General features: G+C 38.1%; 1 protein-coding gene across 5 annotated transcripts in view; it reads left to right on the top strand.

The window, feature by feature from the left end:
- The window catches only part of OPCML (opioid binding protein/cell adhesion molecule like), a 1,111,761-nt gene that overhangs the window by 995,851 nt on the left and 100,913 nt on the right, over positions 1 to 14,997 (top strand). For all 5 annotated transcript variants that reach the window (XM_046015661.1, XM_046015659.1, XM_046015662.1 and 2 more), the window contains one exon: positions 4,233 to 4,358. In XM_046015661.1, coding sequence (XP_045871617.1) covers positions 4,233 to 4,358 — 126 coding nt within the window. The remainder of the gene's footprint in view (positions 1 to 4,232; positions 4,359 to 14,997) is intronic.

The raw sequence follows: 14,997 nt of genomic DNA on the forward strand, positions 1-14,997 counted from the left end.
AACAGTTGGTAATGCATATTTTATATGTATTCATACTGTATTGTTATAATAAACTAGAGAAAAAATGTTACTAAGAGAAACAAAAGGGAGAGAAAATACATGTATCGTACTTTACTGTAAAAAATGCATATTAATATACCCATTTAGTTCAAAGCTGTGTTGTTCATGGCTCAACTGTACATATAATAACCACTTATTTATTCCACAAAATTTTATTAAGCACCCATTGTGTGTTAAGCATAATTCTAAGTACTGGGGATACAATGGCTTATAGCTTATAGTTTAGGACCAGAAAGACTTTAAACGAATAATCGTACTAATGTATATAAAAGCACAAAGCTATATAAAAATCATTAAGGAAATTTAGAGTTGAGAAGAGATTGTAACAGAAGGACCTGAATTAGATGAGTTGGGGGGAGGACTAGGGTCCTAACAAAGACTTCTCTGAGGAGCTAACATAAAAACTGAGCCCTGATTGGGGAAAAAAAAAAAATACATACGATGAAGGTGGGGGGTATCAGGAAGAAGAAAGGGCAAATGTCAGATCTCTAAGATGGAAAACACTTGACAGATTATAAGATATCCAATTTAAAAACCTATGCATTCATATATTACATTAAGTGGGAAAAGGATGCTACTACACGTCAGGTTTTGGTTTTTTATAATAGGAATAGGAGGATAAATATAGCAGATCCCTTCCATGGAATAGCTCCGTTGCAAAGATAAATTGTATGATAAAGACATAAACAAGAATGCCTTGGGAACAGAAGAGAGAGCAGCTAAGACATCATAAAGGAGCTCATGTTTGAGTTGAGTTGAACTGAGTGAAGGATGAGGATTTCATGTGGCAGAGAAGTGGGAAAGCACTTCCCCAGCAGAAGGAATAATACGTGTAAAGGCACAAAGATGAGAGAAGTTGGGGGGCAGAGGACTACTTGTTAGAGCAGGGACCTGTAGTTAAACTATGGCCAGACTATGAATGGTTTTGTAAATCCTGTTAAGAAGTTTGGACTTTCCAGTCTTAGACAGGGGCAGATATTTGGGGTGTTAGGTAGAAGAATATTTAAGAGGTGATTGTAGTAGGTTTATAGAGTTTGAATTATAAAATGGTGGCAGGTTGAGAAATGAAGAGACTTCTGTAATATCCAAAGCTGAAGACAATAAGCTTCTCAACTACAACCAATGGCAGTATGAGTGGAGTGTATAGGACAGGTTCGAGATGTATTTTGTGTTTAAGAGCAGCTGGTCATGCTAAGGCTAAAGAAAGAATGTATAAATACCTCATGATAACCCGGAACCCTAAGATACTTTGGAAACCTGCTCTTCCTCTGATTGCTATCTGATAAAATATTATCTCTCATATATATGTATATATATGTATGTAATATATACACACATATGTGTGCATGTGTATGTGTGTGTATGTATACAGATATATAGAGTGTCAGACAGTATTTTATTTATGTGTGTGTATATATATATATGTGTGTGTTTATGTGTCTATATCTATTGAACTATTTTTTTAATTTACTTATCATAAAGGACCACAATTCATGCACTGAACAATCTGCACAACCATATGAGGGGTTGTAGCCACCACCATCAATGAAAAGAGAACTGATGCGTGCACTCTTGGCAGGGCTGGGGGCCCTTCATGTCTGCAGCTGTGACTAAAACACACTGTGCTATTTGTCATCTTCTAATTAGACTTGTGTGAGTCCTACCATTTTTTGTGAGTGATTTTAATATTTTGGTTAAGACTTGTACCTTTTTGTGTTTACCTATATAACCATAAACACTAGTTATATAGATAGATAAATGGATAGATACATAGATACATAGATTGACACGTAGATTTATAGATACTTAGAAACAGATCCATTTGCCACAAATAAGTGTCTGCAAATGGAACAAAGGTCTCCTGTCAAAATAGGTAGAAGCATTTATTCATTTTCAAGTATTCCTTTCTTCAAAAAATTTGTCATGCTAACAAAGGGAGGGCCATTAAAAGTATTATCAAATTCAATTCAGATTTAAACTTAAATTGGAAGCATTGAGAGCTGCTCTCGGGAGGTGCTGCTTGCCAGTAGCAGGCCCTGGATTAACAAAAATGATTAAAATGGGCTCCTCCCCTCAGTGCTATGCATTGTGCTGGGGAAGCAACTGGAAGGAGGTGGTTTTGTTCATTAGGGTTAAGTGCTGTGAGGGATGAGGCACTGGGAGATCATTCAAAGCAGAGAAAACAAAATAGACAAATATAAACACTGTGTTTGGGGTATTGATAAGACAAACAAAGAAGCCGCTTAATCTGATGGAAAGAATTCTGCCATTTACTGGCCATGTCCTTTTGGGTAATTTACTTAACTCTCCCCTGGCCTCAATTTTGTTTTCGTTTTCAATAGTGAGAATATTTATTTCATAACTTGTAAAGTAGCCATAAAATAATATACGTGCAACTTGAAAACAAGCATTTTGTGTTAACATACATTATTGCATTGTACATATTAATAATAACAGTATCATAATTGAGAAAAGAAAGAACTTTTTTTCCTCACAGTTCACTCTTTGTGCTTCCTTTCTTCTTGGTGTACACACCCTTAAAGCTATACTTATCTTTCCTCCTTTGAGAAAGTGGCAGGGCCATTCTCAAAGTGCTGGGGTGGGGTGGGGGGTGCAGTCAGCACTGCCTGGGGCTTGGTGGGAGTGTGGATTAATTTTGCAATTGCACTCCAGGAACTAACATCCTAATGGGTGACATTGGCTGAGTACCTAGCGAATGAGGCAGTTATGCTAAATTCCCATGGAATTTTACAAGCCAGGACCCCTTGAACTATCAGATGAAACATAGCATGTACAGAATTGGTGATTCTGAACTGGGGCTTGTGTTGGAAGATCTGGTCCTGGACACTAAATTATCCTCTAAGAACCTGACTGTACAACCCCCTCCCCTGAGCTGTGTCCATCTTAACACCAGCACCAGGGAGACTCCTGGGTCTAGAGAAGGAACTTCAGAGGGCCCAACACATCCAGCTAAAGCAGACATTATTCTGAGAATAGTGTGGAAGGTGCACTGAAGTTGTTGCTTTTTAAAAGTGAAAAAAGTATTGACATTTCTACCCAGAACTATTTTTTAACAAGCTAGAAAATACTGAAAAACAGGTAGTACAGTTATCTCAAGAGAATGCAGTGTAGTTAGAATGCACACTATTTTTTCCCAGTGTGTATTTGGATAAAATATGTGCAATGAAATTTCAGGCCAAATCCTAATGCAGAAATAATCCAAAATATGGCAGATTTATATGATAGGCAATTTTTATTTATTTGCTAATGTGGATTCCCTTAAGAAGTCAAATGTTCTACATGTTACTTATGACTTCTCCTGGAAAAGACTTAACTCTAAGGTCTCAGCAGCATAAAACTCCTGGCAGCAGAGTTGTCTGAATCAAGCATCAGCCATAATTCTCCTTTGCCACTGACTCTGAGTGGTTTGGAACCTACCAGTACTCTACCTGTTTGGTAATTAATATTTTTTCATTAAAATGGCAGTTTGAATAAATCAGCATAGTTGTAGACTTTGAGCCTCCTCTCTTGCCATCCTTCAGAGAATCTGAAACATAACAGAGAAGAAAGGTTTAGATATCTGAAATCCTCCATTAAAAGCTTTGAGATCTGGCCCCCCTGACTCCACCCCATAGTTTTGGGATTTGCTCCATTGTTCTTTGGTTCTTTCTTTCCAAAAGGAATTAAGCAGGACCCTTTGGCAGCCTTGTGCTAGACAATGAGGAAATAGAGATGCATGCCACTCCATCCTTATCCTTGAGGAACTAACTAAAAAGAGAGGCATGAAAAAAATCAGCTGAGACACCACATACCACAGGGAGAGAGGGAGGTGATTCTCTTCTCAGATTTGTGGAGAAGTGAGGGAAAACTGCAGAGGGGAGGTGATCTTTGAAGTCCCTTGAGGGATGAGTCATATCTTTTCAGGTAGGAAATGAAGAAAAGAAGAGGAAAGCAAAGCAATGGAAGTATTTGTTTTTGCCATGTTCCTGGGAGAGCCAGGTTTGAGCCCTAGCAGTGCACCACCTTGCTGGCAAATCAAGCAATCTGAACATTATCGTTGAGACTAATACTTATCATAAAAGCATGTTATGCAAATATTTGTAGGCTTACACCTCCTTTTGAGTGCAAAGAATCATCCTCATGTATTTCGTTTCTCCTTTGTTTCTTTATAGTTCCTCCCCAGATCATGAATATCTCCTCAGACATCACTGTGAATGAGGGAAGCAGTGTGACCCTGCTGTGTCTTGCTATTGGCAGACCAGAGCCAACTGTGACATGGAGACATCTGTCAGTCAAGGGTAAGGTTTTTACCTTTGGGAATTTTTCAGAGTTATTCTATTATTCTATTGAAGAATTTATTCTAAAGCACACTAAAACTTTAGGATTCAAAAAGCAATGCTGTATTTGTAACATAGTAGTGCAAAAGCAAATAGACCACATGCATCAGTCACTGAGTATTCCATTCCAAAAAAAAAAAAAAAATTTGTAAAGAGAAAATGTACTGAATTATTTTCTCAGTCCTTTTTATGACCACAGAAAACTTCTGTTTTCCCAGGCAAGAAAAATGGGGGTACCATCACTTTAAACAAAGATACTAATTTCTTAAGGTGGAGATGCATGGGTCTGTTGGTCATTAGCCCTTTCTTTAAGAAGAGTGCTAGAAGGTTAGCATTCCCATTGTAAATGTTGGTATTACCATGCATCCTTAAGAAAAAAAAGATCTCCTTATTCAGTACTTTCAGACCATTTCCCCAGAGCCACACCTATTTGACCCATACATCAATAGCCCACCTGGGTGGAAGAAGGATGATGGAAACGGTGAAGTACCCTCTGCATGCATGTGCTGGGCACTCAGTGGTTGGCATTCAGTGTCAGTGATGATCACCGCCACCTCTGTAGGAGGGGAACCAAAAGAACAGTGGGCCTTTTCCCTTTGGAACGAAAACTTACTCTAAGTTGAACTTGAAGAGATGGGTACAGAGTCACCTCATGTATTTATACATTACTAGAAACTATGATTAATTCTAGAAATTATATAGGAAACAAACGCTCCCTCAAGCATGAGAAAATCCAAGCATAGCATGAACTTCAGTGAAACAGGAGAAGGTGTGGAGTATGCCTGTGTGTTATGTAAAAATAACCTAGATCTAGAGGAAAACGTAGGAACACACCTTCATGACCTTGAAATAGAGAACATTTTGCTAGGACATTAAAGGATCTTACCACAAAAGAAGAAAACAAGAATAAATTTGGCTTTGTATCATTTTCTCATGGCTGTGGTAACAAAGTACTACGAATGGTTTGGCTTAAACAACAAACATGTATTTTCTTGCTGTTCTGGAGGCTATATGTCCGTGATTAAAGGGAGGTAAGGTTGGTTCCTTTCCAGGATTATGAGGGAGAACCTGCCCAATGCATATCCATTAGTTTCTGGTGGTTGGCTGGCAGGCTTTAGTGTTTCTTGACTTGTAGATGTATCCCCCTGATTCCTGCCTTCATTGTCACATGACCTTCTCCCTGTGTGCCTCTCTTGGTATCCAATTTTCCTTCTTCATTGGGACACCAACATATCAGATTAGTGCCCAGTCTAATGACCTCATCTGATTTTGGTAAACTTATAAAGACCCTATTTCCAAATAGGGTCACATTCTGCAGCACTAGGGTTAGAATGTCAGAGTATCTTTTTTGGGGAATATGGGGGAATGCAATTCAATTAATAATGACTTCATCAAAATCAAAAACGCCATTAAGTATAAATGAAAAGACAAGCCATAGACTGGGAAAAACAAAGAATTTTGGGTTTTGTCTCGATTATGTTTGAGTTTCATCTGAGTTACATGAAGAATTCTTACAACAGGGGCACCTGGGTGGCTCAGTGGTTAAGCCACAGCCTTCGGCTCAGGTCATGATCTCAGGGTCCTGGGATCCAGCCCCATATCGGGCTCTCTGTTCCGCAGGGAGCCTGCTTCCTTCCCCTCTCTCTGCCTGCCTCTCTGCCTACTTGTGATCTCTCTCTGTCAAATAAATAAAAAATCTTAAAAAAAAAAAAGAATTCTTACAACATAATTCTAAAAATCCATCTTGAAGTGAACAAAAAAATTGACAGACAATTCACGTAAGAAGATCTATGAATAAAAAGTAAGCGCCTGAACATCTGTGCAATATATTTACCATAGAAATGAAAATTCAATCATAATGAGGTTCTACTCACAACTACTAGACTGTCCAATTTAAAAACAACAACAACAACAACAACAACAAATCCTGACAGTATCACATGTTGGGGAGGATGTGGAGAAACTGAAACTCTTACACTTTAACTCTGGGACTATAAAATGCTAAAAGCACTATGGAAAACAGTTTGGCACTTTGTTACAGAGTTAAACATACACTTAACATATGACCCCCAATTCTGCTCCTGAGTGTTCACCAAAGATCAATGAAAATGTCTGTCTACAAATATACATTGTACATAAATGTTACGGCAGCTTTATTTATAATAGTCTCAAACTAGAAATAACCTCAAACCTTCAACAATTAAATAAATTGTGTATATTTAAAAAGCAAATGCCTTCTCAGCAAGTAAAAGTAACAAATCATTGCTGCATGTAACAACATGGATGATTCTCAAAAACAGGCCAAGCAAAATCAACAAGACACAAAATTACCTACTGCATGACTTAATACGCAAAACTAAGTCATAGTGATTGAAATCAAGTCAGTGGTTACCTGGAGTAAGGATCTGGGGAGATGTGACTACAAAGGGGCACAAGGGAATTTTTTCAGCTGATGGAAATGTTTATATCTTCAGTACGGTGCTGCTTATGTTGCCCCTTCCATAAGTCAAAATGCCAAATGATACACAAAAAATGGGAACATTTAATTGTAAGCAAATTAAAATCTCAATGAAACTTTAAAAATATCCACATAAATATAAGAGAAATACCTAAAAATTTGCCCCTAATTTATAACACAATTTATGTAAGCAGTACTTCCTGGATGAAGGACTAGATTTGTTACAAGGAGCACCATTTAAGGGAAAAGTTAAATGGTCTCATGTCCTCCATGTGAACAGAGATGCATGTGACAACCCCAGCCTTGTTGTAGGGAAAGATAATGCTAATAAATCCTCTGAACATTCTTTGTATACAGACCTCCAATAAAGAAACACAAAATGTCTATATTATAAAGTAGTGTTGATAAGAATATTACACTATACATGAGGGACATCACAAAGCCCAACTTTAATGGAAATGAAGCAGAAGCTTATGTTCCCAAAGACCTAAGCCCCATGGGAATTTTGCTTGAAGTGAGAGACAATTTCGGATTTATATTACATATAAAACTATGTCTAAACATCTGGCCAATTTCTATGTATTTGGTAAATTCAGAGGTTTTTATAAATGCTTGAAATCCCAAAATGCATTTATTTGATCCTAAATGCATAGTTCTCTGAGCCTAGAAATCTTTTGAAAGGCATTTCGACTTTGTGTAAGTGTTTTGAAGCAATACCTTATAATGGTACACTGGTAAGGTTTCCCTCAAAATAACGGAAATTCATCCATATTCTCAATCTTTTATACAACATAATAGTTACAATTCAGCCTCAAAAAAGCTCAGAAAACCCTGCATTTAAATGATTCCTCTGCTCTTCAAATCTCCCAGGCTATGATCTACTTTCATTTGCCTTTTGCTTTTTTATAGCTTCAGACTTCCCTTTGCTGTCTTTCTTCCCCCATTGTCTTTCTCCTCCTCTCTCCATGATATTTAAACATTTAAACTCAAAGCATTGTTTTCCAAATTTGAAAAGCTTTGGAACCTGGAGGGTTTGTAAGTTTAAAGTGTGCATCTGCAGATGACTGCCATTATTTATTTTTAGAAGGCGATTCCTTCTCACTTAGAGTTGAGGAGACTCTGGGAGGTTGTTTTAAAGGTTTAGAAGAGCAGCCAATAAAACTTGAACATCAAATAGCATTTTTAGAACAATTTGCTGGTTAATTTAGCATGCAAGAATAGGAAATAAAAGTTGCAATGACATTTCCTTTGAAATTCCAATAGGATTACATTGGAGAATTTAGTTCACTGGACAACCGTGTTCCCAAAATGCAAATAACACAAGATTTGAAAACTTTTGGTTAAATTTAGGGATCTGTATAACAGAAGTGAATAAACAAACTTTTATTTAGAAATGGAATATTTTAATGAGCAGAGTATTAAAGATTAAGAATAGTGATAATGCTTATAGTTTAAAAAGATGGACCAAACATACACTGCCAATCCCTAGAAATTACAGGAAAAAGGTAAAAGCTAATGATCCAATAAATCCATTATCACACTAGAGAAAAATAATGGCAAGACTCTGTGAATCAGAAACAATATGGAATCTCTGAAATATAAAAAGTAAATAGATGTAATGAAGAGGGAAAAAAAACAGCTCAATATGATCTATACCTGAAATGATATATAGTTGAAAAAATGAGGGTCTTAGATCTTAGTATACTGGTAAATGTTTAAAATTGATTGGGGCCGAGGCTGGGAAGGCAGAAGAGCCCTGGTAGCATTTGCCAAATTTCCATGGTTCAAATACTCCCATCATTGCCACTTTATCAGTAACCGCTTTGAAGGAACTATGTCTTTTAGGCCCATTTTTCACTTGAAAACAAACAAACGAACCAAAAACTAATCCTTCCTATGAAAGTAAGGTGAAATTTTTGAAACAAATAACCAAAATCCCAGATGTGGATCCAAAGTGTCCCCAGCATTTCCATTCTCCAGTCTTGGATATCTAACTGGAGATCTCTTGACTTCCAGTTTCCTTGGTGGTGTTGACAGATGTGTTAGGATTCCCAGAAACTAGGTTTGCCTGGAGGACATCTGCCTCACCTCCAAGGAAAACTTGAGATTGTTACAGGATCATGATTATTAAGCATTGCAAACATCTCAAAGAAAAGTGCTATGTAAACATACATTCAGGGGTTTTGCAATTGATATGCAAACCACTGAGCATTTTTCCATGTATTTATTTAGCTTCAGATATAAAAAGTTATATTTAATTTATTTTCAGGAGCAGATAATGGGTTTTTAAAAAAACATAAATTTATGTGGATTTGCTACAGAATACAGAACTTGTTTAATAGCCTTCAGGAACATAAAAATCTGTACCAAGTGACCTCCAGCTTAGGAATTAAAATAATGATGGATTCACAGGCTCCTGCCTCAAAGAATTTTCCCTCCAAAAGAGTGGGCAGGTCCCAACACAGGCAGGCATTGTGGATTGGCAAGTGGCCAGTGTGCTTGGAATACATTGCAAAACAGGTACGTTCCAAGGATGATGTTCTTTTCCCCTCCTGAAGGACAGGAGAAAGGGTGCTGGGCCAGCAATCATTGGAAGGCTTATGAATGTAAAACCATGAATAATGTGGAAACTAAGCTGCACTTGAATAATGTGAAACCAAAGTTTCTTTGTCTCTTAAACCAAAGTTGCACAGGTGGGTGTGATGGAGGAAACAGTACAGGCTGTTGTGTTCTAAGGAGCGTTGTCTTTCCCTCTTACAATGCCTTTGTAATCCACTAGAATGTGTTACACACCTGGCCCCATTTCCATTGACATATTTGGAAAGGCCAGATGTTCGGGGAAAATAATAAAGTCTTCTTTTCTGTTTCCTCTCCATGGAGATTTTAAGATGACATCTATTCACCTGTGAGTGAGTTGCTCCTACAATCTACTCATATACAGTAATACCTCAGGGAGCAAGCGAATGAGTTATTTCACAGAAGTGAATTTTCCAGGTAACCGAAGCTGACTCCTTTATCATTGACTTGAGTCATTTTTAATGGAAACATTTTAAAAATGTATTATGTTCTCCTCTGTTTCCTTGAGTACAGTGAATACTATTTGGCCTCATCTTTACAATGTAACATCAGCATCATGCATATCAATTTTTTTTTTTAAAGATTTTATTTATTTATTTGACAGAGAGAGGTCACAAGTAGGCAGAGAGAGTGAGAGGGAAGCAGGCTCCCTGCTGAGCAGAGAGCCCGATGTGGGACTCGATCCCAGGACCCTGAGATCATGACCTGAGCTGAAGGCAGCGGCTTAAACCACTGAGCCACCCAGGCGCCCCATATATCAATTGTTTGTATCTTAACATTTGGAGGCTGGAATAGCCAGGAATAAGGTTCTAACATATATTTTTTTAAATTCTTGTGTCTGTTTTTTATAGTTCTGGTATTTTTCCTTCCTTCTCTCCAAATGACTATTAGTTGTCAGTTCTTCCTAAAGTCAGCATACCAGCCTTTGCCAGCCACATTTCTTCTGATTATTTCCTTCTGATTTGTCATGAGCAAGAATCTATATAAACCAAGTTGGTTAGTCCCAAATATGAATGTAGTGGTGGGAGAGAACCTTTTCGGAGGAAAGGGCATGAGCATTTGTGAGTGTGATAAAAGACACTGTGGATAGTTGTTCTGGGGAAAACCCTGTTTGGCTTTTGTTTTAGATATATGAGTTTCCTAGGTGAGTGAATTGCAGAGATGTGACTACAAAGGGTTAAGTTAAGAGAGTTAACACTTGTGATACCATTCCGCATGGTTCTGACCTCCTTGGGCAGCACTTTTCTATCTTCTATTCACTTTGCTAGATGTTGAAGTCATATAATATGTTAGTTCAAGACTGTTTCTACTACAGCCCTTAGGTGTTGTTTTTTTTTTCTTTTTTCTTCAAGATTTTATTTATTTATTTGATATAGGGAAAGAGAGAGAGAGAGAGAGACCACAAGCAGGAGGAGCAGGAGAGGGAAAAGCAGGCTCCAGCTTAGCAGGGAGCCCGATGTGGAGCTTGATCCCAAGACCCTGGGATCATGACCTGAGCAGAAGGCAGACAGACACCCAACCAACTGAGCAATCCAGGCACCCCTACAGCCCTTACTTTTCTTGTGAAAAATTCCTAAGAGGCATATCTTGAAAGAATTTGTCAAGTCCTTAACGTTCTAAATAAAAACAGCCTAAACCTATACTCCTGTGTAGATGTTAATCCCTGTGGCTGGTGGTTTTACCTTAGACTGAACATGCACTTCAAATTCTTACAGACCTGAGATGAAGTTTCACCCAAGCAGTTAACATTCTCAGTTACTTTAGGAAAGCCACTTCCTATATTTGACCTCCTAGACTGCAAAATGGGGTCGTTTCAAGTCATTTAATACCCTAGCTGCCCTGAGGGAAAAGTACTCATATTCATCACTACGTCTTTTTTATTGTTTATGATTATTCCTGTTATTTTACCCATTCCTACTTCTTATCCCTTGACAGTCTTAGGTCATTCATTAGCAACTCATTGTCCCTCTGGTCCACCTGAAAAATTCAGAACAACATAATCTTATTTGTAGTAACTAAAATTAGAAACAATCCAAATATCCTTCAGTGGGAGAATGGTTAAACAAACTGTGGTACATGCACATGATGGGATGTTAATATTTAGCCATTAAAAAGTGATGAATTCGAAATACACACAAAAACGTGGATGGATCTTAGGGTAGGTATTACACCAGATGAAAGGAGTCAGTCTCAAAAGGTTGCATCCTGATTACCCTACTGTTATAACATTCTCAAAATGGCAAAATTATAAAGATTTATAGAATTTATAAAAAACAGGTGAGTGGTTGCCAGAGGTTTGGGCAAGGAAGGGGAAGAGCACCATAAAGGAGTTGCTCTGCAGTGATGAAATGTCATGGAATTATATGTGAAGACAATAGCAGGGAGTGCCTGCAAAATCTGGTGAGATCTAAGCAAGCTTCATAGTGTAGTTAATTGCATTGTGTCCATATCAGTAACCTGGTTCAGATAAAGTTTTCTGTTATATAAGATGCCACCGCTGGGGAAGCTGGTCACATGGGACGTCTGTTATTTTTGCAACTTCTTGTGAGTCAATAAGTATTTCAAAATAAGAAAGTTAAAAAAAATAGAAATGATAAAATGAATTCATAGGGTTCCACTAGCATGCTTATATAGGAATTTATTATTTATAAAATATTGCCACAGGCATCATTTCAAGTGAGTTTATAGCAACTCTCTCATACAGGTCAAAAAGAATATTTACTTATTCCATAGGTATGGAAAACACTCGGGAAGTTTGAGTAATGGTCAATGGCTCTCAGCTTACTAAGGTGGTGGATATATGAAAGGGGCCTAGCTCCCACTGTTTAAATCTAGAGATCTTTATACCCTACAAAGATGGTGCCCATAGCTTGCAATGGGAACGGGTACAATATAACATGATATATTTTATCAAATTCTGCTTGTTATCTGGGGAACACAAGAGTGCTCACTCAGTAGTTTGACCATTACTCATGTTCTTATATTTCCCTTCCTAACTCCACATCTACCTTCCCACATGTAGGTACTTTCTAGCTACACTCAGGATTGTTCTAAGGAAAGCACAGCCTCCAAATGAAACCCACATTCATGCTGCCGTCTGCTGTAGGTCCCTGTTGTTTCTCTGCTTCAATTAAAATCAACCCGCTGAGACCTACCAACCTCATTTCTCTTCTAAGCCATCCTAGGTACAAGTTCCAGCCACTATTAAGAATTGCCTATTAGTTGACCCTCTGAATCATCCAGTCAAGCTACTACTTCTTTGTCCCTCTCCAAGGCAGCCAGGATCCTTGTTTCTAATCTGAAGTCGTGTTTCGAGCCTAATTAATCCCCAGAGTGTGAGAAAGAGGTGTCTGAGATGAGAAATCAAGGTTATACATATCTTGCTCAGTGGAACAGTTATGGGCAAACAAGCTGTTCCTCTCACATTTTTGCAAAGCAAATTTATGTTCACTAACTTTGGTTCTTGTTGTAAATGAGAAGTGTATGAAGGTCTAGCAATGCGCTTTTCACCATATGGGTACCCATATGTTTTCCCCCTTTGCTTGCGTACATTTTCGCTTTGGCATGCACATATGCTTGTATTTTTGCAACTTAACAATATTAAAACTAATCCCATTTATGCTCCTTTTGGGTGAGTTGATTGAGTCATAAATTTCTGAGAATCTCTTCCTTGGGAGGCTGGAGTTCTTTTGTGTGAGCAAGGGGAGGGCATGGCAAGCTACTCGCACTCCTCACACTGAGTTGAGAAACTGTATATTGGAAATGGGGCAGCAGGAAATTAGTCTTACAGTGAAGTAATGTTTAGCCTCTTTGCTGGGCTTTTTTAGATTATAAAAATAATAATGGATATTAACATGTATCATACCAAGTGGAAAGCTCAACTAATTCACATGTAAAATTGGAATTGGAAATGCTGTTTGATGTCATTTTATCTCTGCTCATGAATTCATTCATTCATTTGATGGTTTAAGATGTTCACTTGCTCTTATGGCAACAATGGTGTGTATGATAGATGTGATTCTTGCTCTTATGAAGCTTATAGTCTAGTCAGGGATAGTCATTAAACTGATCATCAAGAATATGTAAGTTCAAAGTGTGGTAACTGCTGTGACAATGGGCAGCAGGGAGGCATGTGCTAGTCTAGCTAAATCTCTCTTGAGATATTGATGCTTGAGCTGATATAGAAAGATGAATGGAAGTTAACTAGGGATAGTGACAGGGATATGTGTATGCCTTGGGGCTGGGCTGTATAGAAACTTTCCAGGTGAGGGAGAACAGCATGGACAAATGCCCTGAGGTGAGAGGGAGTGTGGCTCTTAGAGAAACAAAACTGTGTCATGAATGTGTAAAAAGCTGGAGAGACAGTGTAAAAAGCTAGTCTAAGAATAGGTAGTTAGGGGCCAGATCACACAGAGCCCTTCAAAGTCTGGTCTTTATTCCAGGAGCTCTAGAAAATACAAAGAAAGTTGCAAGTAAAAGAGCTAAGAAATGAGATGTTCATGTATCAGATTTAACTAGGAAGATTTCATTTCTGACCTATTCATTTTCTATGTAAATCTGGCAAACCACTAAACCTCTGTCTCAATTTCCCCACCTATAAGCCAGAAAAGAGTTAGTCATAATATGCTTCCCTTATGGAGGAAGAGAGAATGGAATTTGATATCTATTCCAAATACTTTTTAGATTATAATATAAGAATGGATATTAACATGTATCATAGCAAGTGAAAAGCCCAACTAGCTCAAAAGTAAAATTAGAATTGGAAAGGCATCCAATGCTGCCTGCCGTCTGTTGTAAAGCCTTCTCTACGCAATTGCTATATCAAATTATGCTATTGAAATCAGTCGGACACTGATAAAATTGAGACCAGCTTTACAAGTTCTGTAGATCTAATTGGCCTCAGCAGTGGGTCCACAGTGACTCTTGCTGCTGAATAGAAATCCTAGGCTTCAATAGAAAATAATAAGCAGCCTGGTTCCACACTAACAAACTGCAGCCACCTCCGGAGATAGTGTGTTTAATTTCGATCCTGACTCCTTCATCTGGCCAGATGTTGAAGGAACCTCAGAGAGGTTTGTTTCTACCTTCCTCCTGGATGAGCACCCTCGAGGTTAGATTCAAAGGACTTTCAGGACCAGCTGGGTGTCCTTGCTGTGCTTAATATGCCCTCCCCAACCCCACCCCACCCCCCAGCCATTTACTTCTTCTAAAAATCTCTACATCTTTAGCGCAAAAGTTGCTACAAATCACCTTTTCTCACTCAAACTACCTCAAGTTGGGTTTCTACCACTTACAGCCAATGTGGTTCTGATTAAATCCACCATGTGATGTACAAGGCAGTATGTTACAAGTTCCAGCTGTACACCTAGTGTGGGGTTTGGGAGGGATATGTAAATGTAACATTCATAACATTGCTGTGCAATATGGTTGTAGCCAAACCACCTCTAAGAAAGTCTCTTTTGTATATCAAAGAGAGGGACAGGACTGCCTGGGGTCCTGATTAACTTTGTAAGGCCACTGTCTTTTTTTTTTTTTTTTTTTTTTTAAAGATTTTATTTATTTATT

This window comes from Meles meles, chromosome 8 (assembly GCF_922984935.1).
Source record: "Meles meles chromosome 8, mMelMel3.1 paternal haplotype, whole genome shotgun sequence".
NCBI classification, from domain to species: domain Eukaryota; kingdom Metazoa; phylum Chordata; class Mammalia; order Carnivora; family Mustelidae; genus Meles; species Meles meles.